General features: G+C 40.5%; 1 protein-coding gene across 1 annotated transcript in view; it reads left to right on the forward strand.

Moving 5' to 3' along the window:
* LOC124783015 (prenylcysteine oxidase-like) overlaps positions 1–19,954 on the forward strand; it is an 85,219-nt gene that overhangs the window by 53,818 nt on the left and 11,447 nt on the right. Inside the window, exon 4 of the mRNA XM_047253990.1 lies at positions 6,888–7,096. Coding sequence (XP_047109946.1) covers positions 6,888–7,096 — 209 coding nt within the window. The remainder of the gene's footprint in view (positions 1–6,887; positions 7,097–19,954) is intronic.

The raw sequence follows: 19,954 nt of genomic DNA on the forward strand, positions 1-19,954 counted from the left end.
TGAAGAGGCATACCTGTTTTATAAAAACAAAGTCCTAATGTACTGCAGCCATAGTGCCATCGTCAAATGTTAAATGCAAAATCGGCACCAGCATCATCAAATATAAATAAATAACATCATATGTATGAGTCATGTTGTCAGTATCACTACTGTTCAAAACAAGCTGCCATACAGTAGCCACAAGATGTTTGTGTTGCAGGTTCACCAGATGTCACTTATGTCTGCATAAACTAGTTTTCAGTAATTAATTGAACAATGTAAAATAAAGGGAGTAGAATAGTTGAAGTCTGTAATGAGCTTATAATGTATAAAAGGCATTACAGTATCCCCCTTAGACTGTCAGAAATTTTGTTTTGTATGTTTCCAAATCTGTTACTGAATAACATTGCTCAAATAGCTTTTCAGTACAGTATTTACTGAGATCTGAGGCCTTGGACTTTTTTTCCACTTTTTTGTGTATGCAGCTATTCCACCTTTCCTTATATTACACCTACAGTAATGTGCTACTAACTTGTATGCATCTAGGTACATCTGTTCAGTTTCTCTGACTTTCAGTTGATGTTCTGCTGTGTGTTGCACATCTGTAGAAATACCTTTAGATTTTTCAGTGACTTGTATTGGTATTAGAAACGCATTTTCCTAATGAACAACTTCTTATATTTTATATATCTAAAAACAAAGATGGTGTGACTTACCAAACGAAAGCGCTGGCAGGTTGATAGACACACTGTGTACACTGTGTATGTGCGGATGGACATGTGTGTGTATGCGAGTGTATACCTTTCCTTTTTTCCCCCTAAGGTAAGTCTTTCCGCTCCCGGGATTGGAATGATTCCTTACCCTCTCCCTTAAAACCCACATCCGTTCGTCTTTCCCTCTCCTTCCCTCTTTCCTGATGAAGCAACTGTTGGTTGCGAAAGCTTGAATTTTGTGTGTATGTTTGTGTTTGTTTGTTTGTGTGTCTATCAACCTGCCAGCACTTTCGTTTGGTAAGTCACATCTTCTTTGTTTTTAGATATATTTTTCCCACATGGAATGTTTCCCTCTATTATATCCACTTATTATATATTTTAATGGACAAGTCCTTATTATTATGACTGTTAACTCTTTGTAGCATCTGTGTCTATAGTTATTCAGCAACTCTATCTTTTAAAACCCCCCCCATGAACCATGGACCTTGCCGTTGGTGGGGAGGCTTGCGTGCCTCAGCGATACAGATAGCCGTACCGTAGGTGCAACCACAACGGAGGGGTATCTGTTGAGAGGCCAGACAAAAGTGTGGTTCCTGAAGAGGGGCAGCAGCCTTTTCAGTAGTTGCAAGGGCAACAGTCTGGATGATTGACTGATCTGGCCTTGTAACAATAACCAAAACGGCCTTGCTGTGCTGGTACTGCGAACGGCTGAAAGCAAGGGGAAACTACAGCCGTAATTTTTCCCGAGGGCATGCAGCTTTACTGTATGATTACATGATGATGGCGTCCTCTTGGGTAAAATATTCCGGAGGTAAAATAGTCCCCCATTCGGATCTCCGGGCGGGGACTACTCAAGAGGATGTTGTTATCAGGAGAAAGAAAACTGGCGTTCTACGGATCGGAGCGTGGAATGTCAGATCCCTTAATCGGGCAGGTAGGTTAGAAAATTTAAAAAGGGAAATGGATAGGTTGAAGTTAGATATGGTGGGAATTAGTGAAGTTCGGTGGCAGAAGGAACAAGACTTCTGGTCAGGTGACTACAGGGTTATAAACACAAAATCAAATAGGGGTAATGCAGGTGTAGGTTTAATAATGAATAGGAAAATAGGAATGCGGGTAAGCTACTACAAACAGCATAGTGAACGCATTATTGTGGCCAAGATAGATACGAAGCCCACACCTACTACAGTAGTACAAGTTTATATGCCAACTAGCTCTGCAGATGACGAAGAAATTGAAGAAATGTATGATGAAATAAAAGAAATTATTCAGATTGTGAAGGGAGACGAAAATTTAATAGTCATGGGTGACTGGAATTCGAGTGTAGGAAAAGGGAGAGAAGGAAACATAGTCGGTGAATATGGATTGGGGGACAGAAATGAAAGAGGAAGCCGCCTGGTAGAATTTTGCACAGAGCACAACATAATCATAACTAACACTTGGTTTAAGAATCATGAAAGAAAGTTGTATACATGGAAGAACCCTGGAGATACTAAAAGGTATCAGATAGATTATATAATGGTAAGACAGAGATTTAGGAACCAGGTTTTAAATTGTAAGACATTTCCAGGGGCAGATGTGGACTCTGACCACAATCTATTGGTTATGACCTGTAGATTAAAACTGAAGAAACTGCAAAAAGGTGGGAATTTAAGGAGATGGGACCTGGATAAACTAAAAGAACCAGAGGTTGTACAGAGATTCAGGGAGAGCATAAGGGAGCAATTGACAGGAATGGGGGAAATAAATACAGTAGAGGAAGAATGGGTAGCTTTGAGGGATGAAGTAGTGAAGGCAGCAGAGGATCAAGTAGGTAAAAAGACGACGGCTAGTAGAAATCCTTGGGTAACAGAAGAAATATTGAATTTAATTGATGAAAGGAGAAAATATAAAAATGCAGTAAGTGAAACAGGCAAAAAGGAATACAAACGTCTCAAAAATGAGATCGACAGGAAGTGCAAAATGGCTAAGCAGGGATGGCTAGAGGACAAATGTAAGGATGTAGAGGCCTATCTCACTAGGGGTAAGATAGATACCGCCTACAGGAAAATTAAAGAGATCTTTGGCGATAAGAGAACGACTTGTATGAATATCAAGAGCTCAGATGGAAACCCAGTTCTAAGCAAAGAAGGGAAAGCAGAAAGGTGGAAGGAGTATATAGAGGGTCTATACAAGGGCGATGTACTTGAGGACAATATTATGGAAATGGAAGAGGATGTAGATGAAGATGAAATGGGAGATACAATACTGCGTGAAGAGTTTGACAGAGCACTGAAAGACCTGAGTCGAAACAAGGCCCCCGGAGTAGACAATATTCCATTGGAACTACTGACGGCCGTGGGAGAGCCAGTCCTGACAAAACTCTACCATCTGGTGAGCAAGATGTATGAAACAGGCGAAATACCCTCCGACTTCAAGAAGAATATAATAATTCCAATCCCAAAGAAAGCAGGTGTTGACAGATGTGAAAATTACCGAACTATCAGCTTAATAAGTCACAGCTGCAAAATACTAACACGAATTCTTTACAGACGAATGGAAAAACTAGTAGAAGCCAACCTCGGGGAAGATCAGTTTGGATTCCGTAGAAACACTGGAACACGTGAGGCAATACTGACCTTACGACTTATCTTAGAAGAAAGATTAAGGAAAGGCAAACCTACGTTTCTAGCATTTGTAGACTTGGAGAAAGCTTTTGACAATGTTGACTGGAATACTCTCTTTCAAATTCTAAAGGTGGCAGGGGTAAAATACAGGGAGCGAAAGGCTATTTACAATTTGTACAGAAACCAGATGGCAGTTATAAGAGTCGAGGGACATGAAAGGGAAGCAGTGGTTGGGAAGGGAGTAAGACAGGGTTGTAGCCTGTCCCCGATGTTGTTCAATCTGTATATTGAGCAAGCAGTAAAGGAAACAAAAGAAAAATTCGGAGTAGGTATTAAAATTCATGGAGAAGAAATAAAAACTTTGAGGTTCGCCGATGACATTGTAATTCTGTCAGAGACAGCAAAGGACTTGGAAGAGCAGTTGAATGGAATGGACAGTGTCTTGAAAGGAGGATATAAGATGAACATCAACAAAAGCAAAACAAGGATAATGGAATGTAGTCTAATTAAGTCGGGTGATGCAGAGGGAATTAGATTAGGAAATGAGGCACTTAAAGTAGTAAAGGAGTTTTGCTATTTGGGGAGCAAAATAACTGATGATGGTCGAAGTAGAGAGGATATAAAATGTAGGCTGGCAATGGCAAGGAAAGCGTTTCTGAAGAAGAGAAATTTGTTAACATCCAGTATTGATTTAAGTGTCGGGAAGTCATTTCTGAAAGTATTCGTATGGAGTGTAGCCATGTATGGAAGTGAAACATGGACGATAAATAGTTTGGAAAAGAAGAGAATAGAAGCTTTCGAAATGTGGTGCTACAGAAGAATGCTGAAGATTAGATGGGTAGATCACATAACTAATGAGGAAGTATTGAATAGGATTGGGGAGAAGAGAAGTTTGTGGCACAACTTGACCAGAAGAAGGGATCGGTTGGTAGGACATGTTCTGAGGCATCAAGGGATCGCCAATTTAGTATTGGAGGGCAGCGTGGAGGGTAAAAATCGTAGGGGGAGACCAAGAGATGAATACACTAAGCAGATTCAGAAGGATGTAGGTTGCAGTAGGTACTGGGAGATGAAGAAGCTTGCACAGGATAGAGTAGCATGGAGAGCTGCATCAAACCAGTCTCAGGACTGAAGACCACAACAACAACAACATCTTTTAAAAACATCCATCTTAAAAAACGCACCGTGAAAATGTTGTAAATTGCAGGGATTGGACAGACAGTGATCTGGCTGTACCGAATGTGTCTGGAAATTAGTCATGCAAGTAACAGCTTTTGCCTGACACATTCAGGTACAGACTATGCCATTTGGGGTACAACTGCATGGGGGTGATGTATTGGTCATATCCACTTGTGATGCCCCAAACCATTCTGTTGAGCATCTTGTGAAGCTCTGCGTTTACACATTCACCCAGGCATGTCATATACTCTTAAGAGTGCCACAATCTTCAACACAAAACCTTTATGAGGACTGTTGAATCAATTTGATCCTTGATGAATCAGTTGCTGTGTACTGTACTTTTTACTGGCTTACAAAGGAGACAAAACAACTGTGATCTTAATGCACTGTTGCCCACACCAAAACTGAGTTTATTGTGTGATTTTTCTCCCTGTAATTCTAGTAAAGCTGGTACCTTTTAAGAGTAGCAGGTCTTTTACCAGTTCTTTATTAGTAACAGTTTCTTCAGGAATTAATGACCTGAATATTCTGAGCCTTTCGGCCTTTCATTGGATGATTAAACATGATGCAGTTTTGACCTCCTCACTGTGGTGTCTGCACATAGGGACTTCTTTCTGCAGGTATTTCCTTAACTTCCCATGGCCAGTCAATGGCCCTCCCATTAGTTTAATCTGTCTCCTCTTTTAGTCCAGGATGACGAACTTCTCTTGAAACGTGACTTTGGCATTGTTAGCTTCCCACGTTTCTATTTTGGATCTTAGTCCAATATTCTGCATGGTGCTTCCTAATCCAGCTACTTAGTTTTCTTCTTACTGTCTTCTTAGTAATATAATGGAGTTGTTGCACCTATCCTGGCCAGCCTGTCAGGTTGTTCGTTGCCACTGTTTCCTGAGTGACAAGGGACCCACAGCAGGTTTACACTGTTGCTTATTCCCTAGCCTCACATGTGCTTCATGGCAGTCTCCAATAATCTTTGATCTACTTACAGAGATTCAGAGCTGTTTGAATGAATGTAGATGCCGTGATCTTGTAGCAACTATGCAGATTTTCCTCTACTTGCACTCTGATAGCAAATATTTCCACCTGGAATACCATGAGCAGCTTCCCTAAATAGGTTGCACTTTCATCTGTTTTCCATCCGTCACTAAAGTGGACTCTGTCTCGTGGAAGGTATTTAGGTTTGTTCTTCCACTGCTCCTTACTTCCAATTATTACCTTGAAAGGTTTATTGAAGCAGCTGGAAGTAGTTGTACAATCATCTGGCATTTTCCCTGACAATTCCTATCTTTACTGCACCATTCACAGTATTGGTGTGGAATTCTGAATTTTCTAAAGGTTTCCAATTATTTCGAGTTTGTAACTCCATGCCCATTCTGCTGCCTCCATTGTAACTCAAGCAGCATATCCAGCCTGGTCTCCATCCCAGCAATGTGTCTGTTGCTATTTCTACCTGTTACATCTAAGTGGGCCAATCTCTTTACCTTGCCAAGCTCCTTAACAGCTGCCTTCTGTTTTACTTTATTCCACTGTACTGTAGCCCCATAACTCATCATACGTCTTACTACAGTGGTGTGTATCTAGTACAGGGCTATTACAAATGATTGAAGCGATTTCATAAATTCACTGTAGCTCCATTCATTGACATATGGTCACGACACACTACAGATACATAGAAAAACTCATAAAGTTTTGTTTGGCTGAAGCCGCACTTCAGGTTTCTGCCGCCAGAGTGCTCGACAGCGCAGTGAGACAAAATGGCGACAGGAGCCAAGAAAGCGTATGTCATGCTTGAAATGCACTCACACCAGTCAGTCATAACAGTGCAACGACACTTCAGGACGAAGTTCAACAAAGATCCACCAACTGCTAACTCCATTCGGCGATGGTATGCGCAGTTTAAAGCTTCTGGATGCCTCTGTAAGGGGAAATCAATGGGTCGGCCTGCAGTGAGCGAAGGAATGGTTGAACGCGTGTGGGCAAGTTTCACGCATAGTGATGTGAAAGATTCAGTGTTTAAACCTCCTCTACCAAGAAACGTGCCAGAACTGCGAGCTCGCATCAACAATGCTTTCGAACTCATTGATGGGGACATGCTGCGCCGAGTGTGGGAGGAACTTGATTATCGGCTTGATGTCTGCCGAATCACTAAAGGAGCACATATCGAACATTTGTGTATGCGTAAAAAAACTTTTTGAGTTTTTGTATGTGTGTGCAAAGCACTTTGAAAATATCTCAAATAATAAAGTTATTGTAGAGCTGTGAAATCGCTTCAATCATTTGTAATAACCCTGTACATGAGGCATTTTTAGCCAGTAGGTTCTTTATTCCTTTATCCAAATAAAAGTATTAATTATGTAATGTGTGTGTGCAATTCATTAATTAGTGAACTATTCTCTGTTTGTTCTTTCAGGATCTATGGACTACAAAAATCAGGATTTGCATTTCCAAGTGTGAATGATTTAATGGCAGGAACAGATTTAGAACTTGCAGAGGCTCTGCATGTGTCACTTAAGGAAGCTCTTCTACATGAGGGATTTTCCAAACTGCTGATTGACGAATTAGTAACAGCAGCAATTGTTGTAGACTATGGTCAGACCACAGATGTCCATCAGTTTGTAGGTGAGTTAAAAGTTAATTGCTCATAGCTGTTAAGAACCCACAAGTTTGATGTTTGTTACAAATGTTAGGTATCTGTTTTGACACACATACACTAACCTTAGTTAGTAATGTTATTGAATCATGCAGATATTAAGAGCATATCATAAACCTTTATAATTAAAAAATATCTCACGTGTAAACATTTGGTCATACATTTTGCCCAGTCTTGCCAATGGTACACAGTTCATTATTGTCTCTATGCTGCTCAACAAATTATTTTCTCTCGTAGTAATAGTAGCACTAGTATAAAATATAGTTCTTGTTAGTATGAAAAGTGGTGTGCATATTGGAATGAAATTTTCCCATCACCTTGGCTCAGAGTTTAAATGTGAATCATTCCAGCGATTGGCGGAGAAGTCTGAGAAGACCAGTGTGTTTCACAGAATTTCAAAACAGCTCCAGTCTGCAGCGTTGTTCCCAAGACTGACACTGTCCCTCTGGCCCTGAGTTAAGTGGAAGGCATGTACCAGAGACTTTCAAGTTTCTGTACTGTGTCAGCCCCATGCTGTGACTTCCTAGACTTGCATGATAGGGCTGAGAACCATGGGGTCCTCCTGAATGGGTCAGAGGTGCACTTTAAGCTCATATTTTGGTTACATCCCATAAAAATGCTGATGTGTTGCACCTTGCCAGCATTGTGGAAGTGTCTCCTTTTATTTGGTATTCGAATATTATATTTCATTTGAAAAGGGGCAATGTTTGGTAATATTTAAAAGAAAATATGCTTCACTGAACATTTTTTGTTGGATGTCAAGTCAAATGAGTCACAGAAGTCAGACTGTAATTAGTTGTTTTGTCATAACAATGGCGGATGCCACAATTTGCCTAATAGTTAGACATACAAACAACACAAAAGGTGTAAAGCTAACTCTGTTGTTGTCATTCAAAGGTGTTATTTTTTATGGACATAAATCTTTATAAAACACTAATATCACATGTTTAATTTATTGGTTTTTATGTTGTTATTCACCATGTGCTCAGATACATTGTCGAACCTCTGAACGGTACTTTCATTTCATTGTTCATTGTTATAGTGTTTACATTGGGGCTTCCCGTCATGTAGGAAACAGTCATGCTTTGTTGCCTTGTACATTTTTCAAACAATGCATCATTTATGGGGTTGTGAAAAGTCCCTGGCAATCAGTGCACCTGCTTACTTTGAGGCCAGAAAAGAAAAGTCATGAGCAGTTCAGTATCACAGCTAGTAATGAGAACATCTGAATGTTTCAGTATTAGTGAAAGTACACTGAAAGGAATTTCAAGAGGATATAGAAAAACTTCTACATCTACATCTACATGACTACTTTGCAATTCACATTTAAGTGCTTGGCAGAGGGTTCATTGAACCACAATCATACTATTTCTCTACCATTCCACTCCCGAACAGCGCGCGGGAAAAACGAACACCTAAACCTTTCTGTTCGTGCTCTGATTTCTCTTATTTTATTCTGATGACCATTCCTACCTATGTAGGTTGGGCTCAACAAAATATTTTTGCATTCGGAAGAGAAAGTTGGTGACTGAAATTTCGTAAATAGATCTCGCCGCGACGAAAAACGTCTTTGCTTTAATGACTTCCATCCCAACTCGCGTATCATATCTGCCACACTCTCTCCCCTATTACGTGATAATACAAAACGAGCTTCCCTTTTTGTGTCTGTATAACCAAAAATGAGTTGTGGCAGGAGACAGATGTTTGCATTGGATGAGTTTACACAAAGGAATCATAGAAGGAAAATCTACAACTCCTGTTTGGGAAAGCAGTTTCTATCCGTAGTGGACGTATTGAAAAAGTTGAAGACTGAAATGTAAGACTTCTCTGAATGCTATTCAGAAATAGGCTTCAGATACAAACTGAGTTGAGGGAAAATAACTGAGTACCAGGAAAAAAGAGATGAGTTCTTGCATAAAGTAAGAGACTTGTGAAACACTGAATGGGCTGTTTATTACATTGATGACAGTTGGTGTAGTGCAAATCATTCAAGAAAGTTTGGATGGCAAGAACAAAAAAATGCCTTATGCATCAGAAAATGTATACAGTAAAAAATGCCTTATGCATCAGAAAATGTATACAGTTGACAAGGAGAAATAGAGCATTTGACTGTTTTCTGGGAATCGCCTTAATGGTTAATTACATCATTTTATGCTCATAACATGGTTATTTTCCCTCTTGAAATTCTGTATTTTTTTATAAAAATGGAAATCAAATTCAAATAATTTGAAAGCCCACTAAAATGCTCCACTCAATTCATATGATACCTGTGACATTACTGCTACCTCGCTGCTCCTATTATCATAAAACTTGTTCACAGTGATGTCTTGTTGTGGAATTTACATTTCAGAAAACTGATTACAAATTGTGTGTATTGCCACACTATACAAGTACATCCATAAAAACTCTTCAAAAGTTGTTTTAGTGTGTCCCAAAGGATGAGAAGGTGTGTAGAAAGTGGCTGCACTGCTCCAGCAAAATGCCACCACATTGATGCCCAAGTTCCCTTGGTTAATTAAAAAATACAATGACATCAAATTCTTAGTAAAACTTATTATACTCACTTCATTGTGCATCATTTGGTAGCTCGATTGGTAAGAGTGATGGACTATCGAATATGTGAAGATGATATCCATAGGTTGCTGGTTCGAATCCAGCTATCAGAAATATTTTAACATTTTGTAAAACAAATTGACAGTCCTTTTATATGAAAACCAAATCACAATTACAAAACTTCACCACACAGGTTAGAAATGTAGTATATTGTTTTTTCTTGGCATTTGCATGTGCTTACATTTGCAATAGCTGTCCTCATGTGTAACGTTCAAAAAGATTTTTCTAGTTAATGTGACCACACACTATTTCCTTTTGTTAGAAACCGTGTGTTCTTTTAAAATCTTTCTACTATCTAATTAGGATCCTTATTGTTTAAGTTTTTGAAGTTTCATCAGCTTACATAAGATGAAGTTAAGTCTGATGTTAGCTTACACTCACAAACAGCACAGCCCATATTTTGTGTGTTGTATGTGCTTTGTATCTCTCCGCATACAAAACTTCATCATCCTTCACCACATTGTACTGTGGGAGCATGTTGATATCTTCACTAATAGCAGTGCTTTCCAAATGAGGTAATTGTTTTTGAGCAAAGTAAATGCATTTGTCATCTGTTGAGTGTCTTATATAGCGGAAATGAGCACTAAGATTTGTCAAGAATAATTTTATTGTTCTTTGTCATAATTCATGACTGATAGTCAACAATCTACGTCTAAGATATGGGCATATTTCCTAAAGTTCTACATTTGCCTAGTTTTGTGTGAGTATAATTATGTTGCAGGGAACAGGGACAAGAAAGTCCATCCTTGCACATATTGCTGCTCTAATTGAGCGGAGCATAAACACATCAACTTTCGTAAGGTTTCCTCTATCAGCATTCACAATATTCCTCTCTATTGTTACTTAAAAGTTGTAAATACGTTTTTCATCACTGAATTGAAATGGAAATGGAAATGGAAATGAAGTTCCATGCTTCTTGATGGAGCGTAGGGGAACAATGCTAGGCATGATCCTAATGGGTGGTTTTCCGTTGCCTTCCTCTGACCGTAATGGGGATGAATGATGATGATGAAGATGACACATCAATGCCCAGCGATCTTGGGGCAGGTGAAAATCCCTGACGCCACCGGGAATCGAACCCAGCACCCCGTGCTCGGGAAGTGAGAAGCTACCGTGAGACCACGAGCAGCGGACCATCACTGAATAGCTAAACTATATGTAAAAAAAGTACATAAAAACCTAGTAACTTCGGCTAACACTCCTGTAACACACACATAGCTTTGTCTGTGACATCATCAGAGTTTTAGCCAATAACAGAATTTTTTCAGTCACATGATGAAATCTTGATATTTAATGATTTTTAAGCTTTAATTACATAAAAATACCAGATAATTTTTAAGAATATTGACTGTAAATGAGAGTTACATATTATAATCATTCAAAATCACAAGTGAAACTGTATTTTTAACGTAAACTGTTGTTAAAGACTGGAATGGCTGGAAAGGAGGAATTCAAACACCATCTAGGTCTGGGATTATAATGTGCCACATTGGGAATGAAGATGGGTTTGTGTAAAATGCTGGCTTAGAATTTATTGGCCAAAAAGAAGATGCAGATTATCATTTTGGGATAAATAGCTGACACGGCAACAAGTGGTTTAGGAACATTCTTGAAGAAATTACCAAACAGATCTGTAATTATTATAGATCAGGCTCCATAACACACAACGATAAATCAAGTACCATGAAATCCACATGTGAAATAGAGGAAGGATTCTATTATTGAATGGATAGAAAGCAATAATGTGAAGCTTTCATCTAGTGCCTTGTGATATGAGTAATTTACTAAAGCAAGCGTACTGCAACTCACACATTCTCACTTACAATTTCATGTTTTATTTTCCTCTACTCGAAACGTCAACTGTATGCTGCAGTGCTGTATTGGAATGCTGGTACAAAGTTGCCATTCATTGCTGGTGAATAGACACTTTTCAGATATTATAGTAGTGGCAACGCACTGGTGCAACAATTATGTTCCATGATAGCCTTGCATGGATTGCAGCTGCTAACGCAGTTCCTTTACAAACTTTTAATGACACACACAGAGGGTATTCATTAGTAATGACATACAATGTAACGAACAAAAGTTCAGACTTTACTCCCATGCTATGCTGTCTCTGCTGCAATAGCTGCAGTGGTAACTCAATTGCAGCATATTTCATTAGACATTATAGCAATGAAATGAATAATCAGAAATTAATGGAAATCTGCCTGCAAGTAGAAAAAGAATTTCTCTCCTAATTGTGGTCTGGCTTCTGTGACTCCACATTGTTGACACTTGCGAAATAATGCACAAAATAGCATACTTTCTCTTAAATATTGCCGCACGTGTCGCCTGTTTTCAACTAAAATGTGACATTCGTACACCAAATAAAAGTAGGCCTTTCCACTATACTAGCAAGGTACAACACATCAGTGGTCGTCATGCAGTGTAACCAAAACATGAGTTCAAAGTAAGGGGTGTACCATTATGAAATGGGTAACAGGTCGCTGATTGTGCGTGGGATGCACACAAGACTTCATTTGATTAGGCAACTCCCATCCAGTCCAGATAAGAAGGTTGTAGGAGACCTTACTGTATTAGTATAAGATCAAAAGAAATACCACACTATCCTCCCTCTGCAGATAAAACTATTAAAATGCTAGAGATCAACTGCCAAAGCATTTGAAACAAGGTGTTGTAGTTTAAATAACTCCTGAAAAGCAGTGCAGCTTGAACAATACTAGGTAAATAAAAGCTGAATGAGATTTTCACTCTGCAGCGGAGTGTGCGCTGATTTCAAACTTCCTGGCAGATTAAAATTGTGTGCCGGACCGAGACTCGAACTCGGGACCTTTGCCTTTTGCGGTCAAGTGCTCTGCCATCTGAGCTACCCAAGCACGACTCACGCCCCGTCCTCACAGCTTTACTTTTGCCGGTACCTCGTCTCCTACCTTCCAAACAGAGCACTTGCCCGCAAAAGGCAAAGGTCCCGAGTTCGAGTCTCGGTCCGCCACACAGTTTTAATCTGCCAGGAAGTTTCAAATCAGCACCCACTCCGCTGCAGAGTGAAAATCTCATTCTGGAAACATCCCCCAGGCTGTGGCTAAGCCATGTCTCTGCAATATCCTTTCTTTGAGGGGTGCTAGTTCTGCAAGTTTCATAGGAGAGCTTCTGTAAAGTTTGGAAGGTAGGAGACGAGGTACTGGCAGAAGTAAAGCTGTGAGGACAGGGCGCAAGTCGTGCTTGGGTAGCTCAGCTGCCAGAGCACTTGCCCGCAAAAGGCAAAGGTGCCGAGTTCGAGTCTCGGTCCGGCACACAGTTTTAATCTGCCAGGAAGTTTTAAATAAAAGCTGTCTGAAAGCTGAAATTGACAGCAGTGAGTGTTTTGAGGTAAATATAAGTCTATTTAGAAAGATAAGGCCAATGGGTAATGGGGGTATTGTATATGGCCTAGTAGGCAAAAGTCTCAAACCCACTGAGACAAATATTGAAACTGTATGCGAGCTCAACTATAAAGGTGGCCGTATACAGAACACATGTGCAAACAATTTGTCGATACTACTGGAATGTTTGGGATCATGAGCAAGTTGAATTTGATTTCCAAGTGAGTATTATGAAAATGTTCCAAGAACTCAAATGGGAATCCCTGGAAGGAAGATCATTTTCTTTTCATGAAACACTATTGAGAAAGTCCAGAGAACTGACATTTGCACAGACTGCAGAACAATCCTACTACCACCAATAGGATGCGAAGATAAGTGGAATCAGGTGCTCATACAGAAGCATATAGGCAATCATTTTTCCTATGCTTCATTTGCAAGTGGAACAGGAAAGGGAATGATTAACAATGGTACAGGGTGTATCCTCCAACATGCAGCCCATGGAGGCTTGTGGAGTATGTGTGTAGATGCAGGTGGATTGGCTAAACTTATGGGAGGTTAGCATAAACATATACCACCAGATATGCTGCCACATGTGACTGAAAATTCAGAGAAAATCTCAGCTCACTAGTACATATGTTTCCCACTCATGTTGTCATCATTGGAGGAGACTTCAATTGAGCAACAGTTGGCTGTGTTAAATATAGTTGTAAGTCATTGCTGTGACAAGATGTCCTGTGAATTGATGTTAAAGGCATTCTCTGGAAAGTATCTATAAAAGGTAGTCTTGAAGTCTATTCATGGTGAAAATAAATCTGCTAACTAGTTTTGCAATCACAATAATCTTCTGATGGTAAACTGGTGCATGTGGTTAAGTTTACCTTGAACTTCTGCTGTCAGGAAATACTGCTTGCTCTAATCCTATTTCAAAGTTCAATTGATATTAGGTCTCATGTCATCAATTAGACCTGACCTCATGCTCTTGTCAAAACTGTTATCAGTGACCAAGAAGTGCTTGTAGCTACAATGATTACAAAAGACAGCTAAAACAAGTAGAAAGATTTACATGTTCACTAGACTAAGTAAAGGGCAGCCATGATACATCTCAAAGAGGAACTTGAAACATTTAGCTCTTACCCATGAGCATGTCACAATTTTATTTGAAGTTTAGAAGACTAGTTGACCAAGCACTATATAGATGTGTACCTAGAACAACAGTTTTTGAAGAATGGGACCCCATGCCGACCGACATGAATTCTGAAAATATCGATCAGACAGAACCCAAGTTGTGCTTTTTTTCACTTGACATCTTGAAACCCTTGGGTCAAGGAAGACAGGTGAATGCAGTATTTCTTGGTCTTCAGAAAGCACTTCATCCAGTACCACACCAACACTTAATATCAAAAGTACAGACATAAGGGGTATTTATCAAAATTTATGACCATAATGGGGATTTCTTGGTAAAAAGTGTAACTTGCCCTAGGGAAGTATGTTGTGATCCTCTCTATTCATGTTGTGTATTAATGATCTGCCAGAAAATATTAATAGTAACCTCAATATTATGAGAAGGAAACTTGCTACTCACCATATAGTGGAGATGCTGAGTCACAGGTAGGCACAACGAAAAGACTCTCACATTTAAAGCTTTTGGCTGTTAAGGTCTTCATCAACGATAGACACACACTTTGGACATTAAGGCCTTCATAAACAATACACACACACACACACACACACACACACACACACAAATATGCAACTCACACACACACAACTGCCGTCTCAGGCAACTGTGACCACACTGCGACTAGCAGCACCAGTGCATGATGCGAGTGGGTGGGGGTAAGGAGGAGGCTGGGGCAGGGAGGTGGAGGGACCATATGGTGGGAGTGGTGGACAGTGAAATGCTGCAGGTGGGCATGGGAGAGGTGTAGAGGGGGAAGTAATGGAGAAAGAGAGAAATAAAAAGACTGGATGTGGTGCTGGAAAGGCAACATGGTGGATGGGTGAGGACAGTGACTAATGAAGGTTGAGGCCAAGAGAGTTACGGGAACATAGGATGTAATCCAGGAAAAGTTACCACCAGTGCAATTCAGAAAAGCTGGTGTTGTGGTGTTGGTGGGAAGGATCCATATGGCACAGGCTGTGAAACAGTCATTGAAATGAAGGATATCATGTTTGGAAGTGTCTTCAGCAACAGGGTGGTCTACTTGTTTCTTGGCCACAGTTTGTCGGTGGCCATTTGTGCGGACAGACAGCTTGTTTACTGTCATGCCTGCATAGAATGCAGCACAGTGGTTGCAGCTTAGCTTGTAGACTACATGACTGGTTTCACAGGTAGCCCTGCCTTTGATGGGACAGGTGATGTGGTGACCGGACTGGTGTAGGTGTATGGGACAGATCTTGCATCTAGGTCTGTTACAGGGGTATGAGCCATGAGGCAAGGGATTCGGAGCAGTGATTGTGTAAGGATGGATGAGTATATTGTGCAGGTTTGGCGTACGGCAGAATACCACTGTGGGAGGGGTGAGAAGGATAGTGGGCAGGACATTTATCATTTCAGGACACGGCGAGAGGTAATTGAAACCATGACGGAGGATGTAATTCAGTTGCTCCAGTCCTTGGTGGTACTGAGCTACAAGGGGAATGATCCTCTGTGACCGGATAGCGGTTTTGAGGTGGTGGGAGACTGGAAAGATAATGTGTCCGAGATTTGCTTTTGTACAAGGTTGGGAAGATAATTATGGGGATGAGAAGATAATTATGGTCAGTGAAGGCTTGAGGTACTGATGTAGCCATCTTTGAGGTGGAGGTCAACATCTATGAAGGTGGCTTGTTGGTTGAGTAGGACCAGGTGAAGCAAATGGGGGAGAAGTTCTTGAGGTTCTGGAGGAATGTGGATAGGGTGTCCTCACCTTTGATTTAAATAGCAAAGATGTCATCAATGAATCTGAACCAGGTGGGGGGTTTAGGATTCTGGATTCTTAGGAAGGATTCCTCTAGATGGGGTTTGGAATCTGCCGGGCATTGGGAAATATAGTTTCAATAGCAGTAAGGCCATGGCCATTAGGAATGTTAGTGTGCAGGGAGGTGGGATCAATAGTGACGAGCACCGCACCGTGTGGTAAAGGGACAGGAACTGTGGAGAGTTCGTGGAGGAAACGGTTGATATCTTTTATATAGGAGGGTAGGTTCTGGGTAATAGGTTGAAGGTGTTGGTCTACGAGAGCAGAGATTCCCTCATTGGGGGCACAGTAACCGGCCAGAATGGGGCGTCCTGGGACTTTAGGAAGCATGTAGAAGTGGTAGGGCTGAGTAGAGAGATGGACTCCGGGGAGAGGTTCTGGGATGGGCCTGAGGATTTGAGTAGTGACTGGAGATCCTGCTGGATTACTGGAATGGGGTCACTATGGCAATATACTCATCCATCCTTACACAATCGCTGCTCCAAATCCCTTACCTCAAAGTGTTTGCAGATGGTTCACTTATCTGTAATGAAATATTGTCTGAAACAAGCTGCACCATCATTCAGTCAGATCTTAATTAGTTTTCAAAGGGGTGCAAAGGCTGGTAACTTGCTTTAAATGCACTTAAACGTAAAATCGGGCAGTCCCCGTAACATATAAGGGTAGTCTCCTATAACTATTACATCAGTGAGTCATAGTTCAAAATAGTCAGCTCATACAAATACCTGTGTGTAATTACTTTTGAAGATATAAAATGGAATGATCCCATAGACTCATTCATTGGTAAAGCAAACGGCAGACTTCGGTTCATTGATATAATATATGAAACATGTAGTCAATCTACAAAAGAGATCCATTACAAAATACTTATGCATGCCATCCTTAGAACGTTGTTCAAAAGTGTGGAACCCGTACTAAACAGGTCTATCAGGATATTGAATATGTATAAAAGGGGACAGCACAACTGGTCACAGGTTTGTTTCGCCCACAAGAGTGTCTTGTGGGAAGCTGAAACGCCAGAACTAGCAGACATGGGTGGTAGATGCCAACTATCCTTCAAAAACATACTTACAAAGTGTCAAGAATCAGTATTATTTGAGGATCTTAGGGATATATTATAGCCTCCTATATATCATTGTCATAGGACCCACGAAGACATGATGAGACTAATTACAGCGCACACACAGAGTCATTTAAACAATCAGTTTTTTTTTTTTTTATTTTCCATATGCAAATGGACTGGGAGGGTATCATAAAATGTGGTGCAATGGAAAGTATCCTCTGACATGCACTTCACAGCAGTTTGCAGAATGTAGATGTAGACATTGAGGAATATCTGTAGCATTGTCTCAGTTTTCATTAGACTTCATCAGTATTGTGAGGAATTCAGAATTGGAAGAGGAATTGGGCATGGTCCTCTTATATTACCAAAACTATTCTCAACATTCTTAGAGGAAGTGTTCATATTCTTAAAGAATGCAGAAAGAATATGTGTCAATAGAACATATCTGTATCATCTTAATTTTTTATGGTGTTGTACTGCTTGTCTCCAATGCAGATAAGCTTGTTAACAGAACAAGTGTGAAAGTAGACCTGAAATTCAGTTATAATGAGAGTTAAATAATGTACAGTGAACACACTGAAAAGAAAATTTTACAATATAATAACCCCCCATGAACCACGGACCTTGGCGTTGGTGGGGAGGCTTGCGTGCCTCATCGATACAGATAGCCGTACCGTAGGTGCAACCACAACGGAGGGGTATCTGTTGAGAGGCCAGACAAACGTGTGGTTCCTGAAGAGGGGCAGCAGCCTTTTCAGTAGTTGCAGGGGCAACAGTCTGTATGATTGACTGATCTGGCCTTGTAACACTAACCAAAATAGCCTTGCTGAGCTGATACTGCGAACAGCTGAAAGCAAGGGGAAACTACAGCCGTAATTTTTCCCAAGAGCATGCAGCTTTACTGTGTGATTAAATGATGATGGCGTCCTCTTGGGTGAAATATTCCGGAGGTAAAATAGTTCCCCATTCGGATCTCCGGGCGGGGACTACTCAGGAGGACGTTGTTATCAGGAGAAAGAAAACTTGCGTTCTGCGGATCGGAGCATGGAATGTCAGATCCCTTAATCAGGCAGGTAGGTTAGAAAATTTAAAAAGGGAAATGGATAGGTTAAAGTTAGATATAGTGGGAATTAGTGAAGTTCGGTGGCAGGAGGAACAAGACTTTTGGTCAGGTGAATGCAGGGTTATAAATACAAAATCAAATAGGGGTAATGCAGGAGTAGGTTTAATAATGAATAAAAAAATAGGAGTATGGGTAAGCTACTACAAACAGCATAGCGAACGCATTATTGTGGCCAAGATAGACACGAAGCCCACGCCTACTACAGTAGTACAAGTTTATATGCCAACTAGCTCTGCAGATGACGAAGAAATTGATGAAATGTATGAGGAGATAAAAGAAATTATTCAAATAGTGAAGGGAGATGAAAATTTAATAGTCATGGGTGACTGGAATTCAAGCGTAGGAAAAGGGAGAGAAGGAATCATAGTAGGTTAATATAGATTGGGGCTAAGAAATGAAAGAGGAAGCCATCTGGTAGAATTTTGCGCAGAGCATAACTTAATCATAGCTAACACTTGGTTTAAGAATCATGAAAGAAGATTGTATACATGGAAGAACCCTGGGAGTACTAAAAGGTATCAGATAGATTATATAATGGTAAGACAGAGATTTAGGAACCAGGTTTTAAATTGTAAGACATTTCCAGGGGCAGATGTGGACTCTGACGACAATCTATTGGTTATGAACTGTAGATTAAAACTGAAGAAACTGCAAAATGGTGGGAATGTAAGGAGATGGGACCTGGATAAACTGACTAAACCAGAGGTTGTACAGAGTTTCAGGAACAGCATAAGGGAACAGTTGACAGGAATGGGGGAAAGAAATACAGTAGAAGAAGAATGGGTAGCTTTGAGGGATGAAGTAGTGAAGGCAGCAGAGGAAGAAGTAGGTAAAAAGATGAGGGCTAGTAGAAATCCTTGGTTAACAGAAGATACATTGAATTTAATTGATGAAAGGAGAAAATATAAAAAGGCAGTAAATGAAACAGGCAAAAAGGAATACAAACGTCTCAAAAATGAGATCGACAGGAAATGCAAAATGGCTAAGCAGGGATGGCTAGAGGACAAATGTAAGGATTTAGAGGGTTATCTCACTAGGGGTAAGATAGATACTGCGTATAGGAAAATTAAAGAGACCTTTGGAGAAAAGAGAACGACTTTTATGAATATCAAGAGCTCAGGTGGAAACCCAGTTCTAAGCAAAGAAGGAAAAGCAGAAAGGTGGAAGGAGTATATAGAGGGTCTATACAAGGGCGACGTTCTTGAGGACGATATTATGGAGATGGAAGAGAATGTAGATGAAGATGAAATGGGAGATACGATACTGCGTGAAGAGTTTGACAGACCACTGAAAGACCTGAGTCGAAACAAGGCCCCCGGAGTAGACAACATTCCATTAGAACTACTGACAGCCTTGGGAGAGCCAGTCCTGACAAAACTCTACCATCTGGTGAGCAAGACGTATGAGACAGGCGAAATACCCTCAGACTTCAAGAAGAATATAATAATCCCAATCCCAAAGAAAGCAGGTGTTGACAGATGTGAAAATTACCGAACTATCAGTTTAATAAGTCACAGCTGTAAAATACTAATGCGAATTCTTTACAGACGAATGGAAAAACTGATAGAAGCCGACCTCGGGGAAGATCAGTTTGGATTCCGTAGAAATGTTGGAACACGTGAGGCAATACTGACCCTGTGGTGTCACCCCCAGACACCACACTTGCTAGGTGGTAGCCTTTAAATCGGCCGCGGTCCGGTAGT

Source organism: Schistocerca piceifrons, chromosome 1, assembly GCF_021461385.2.
Source record: "Schistocerca piceifrons isolate TAMUIC-IGC-003096 chromosome 1, iqSchPice1.1, whole genome shotgun sequence".
Classification (NCBI taxonomy): Eukaryota; Metazoa; Arthropoda; class Insecta; order Orthoptera; family Acrididae; genus Schistocerca; species Schistocerca piceifrons.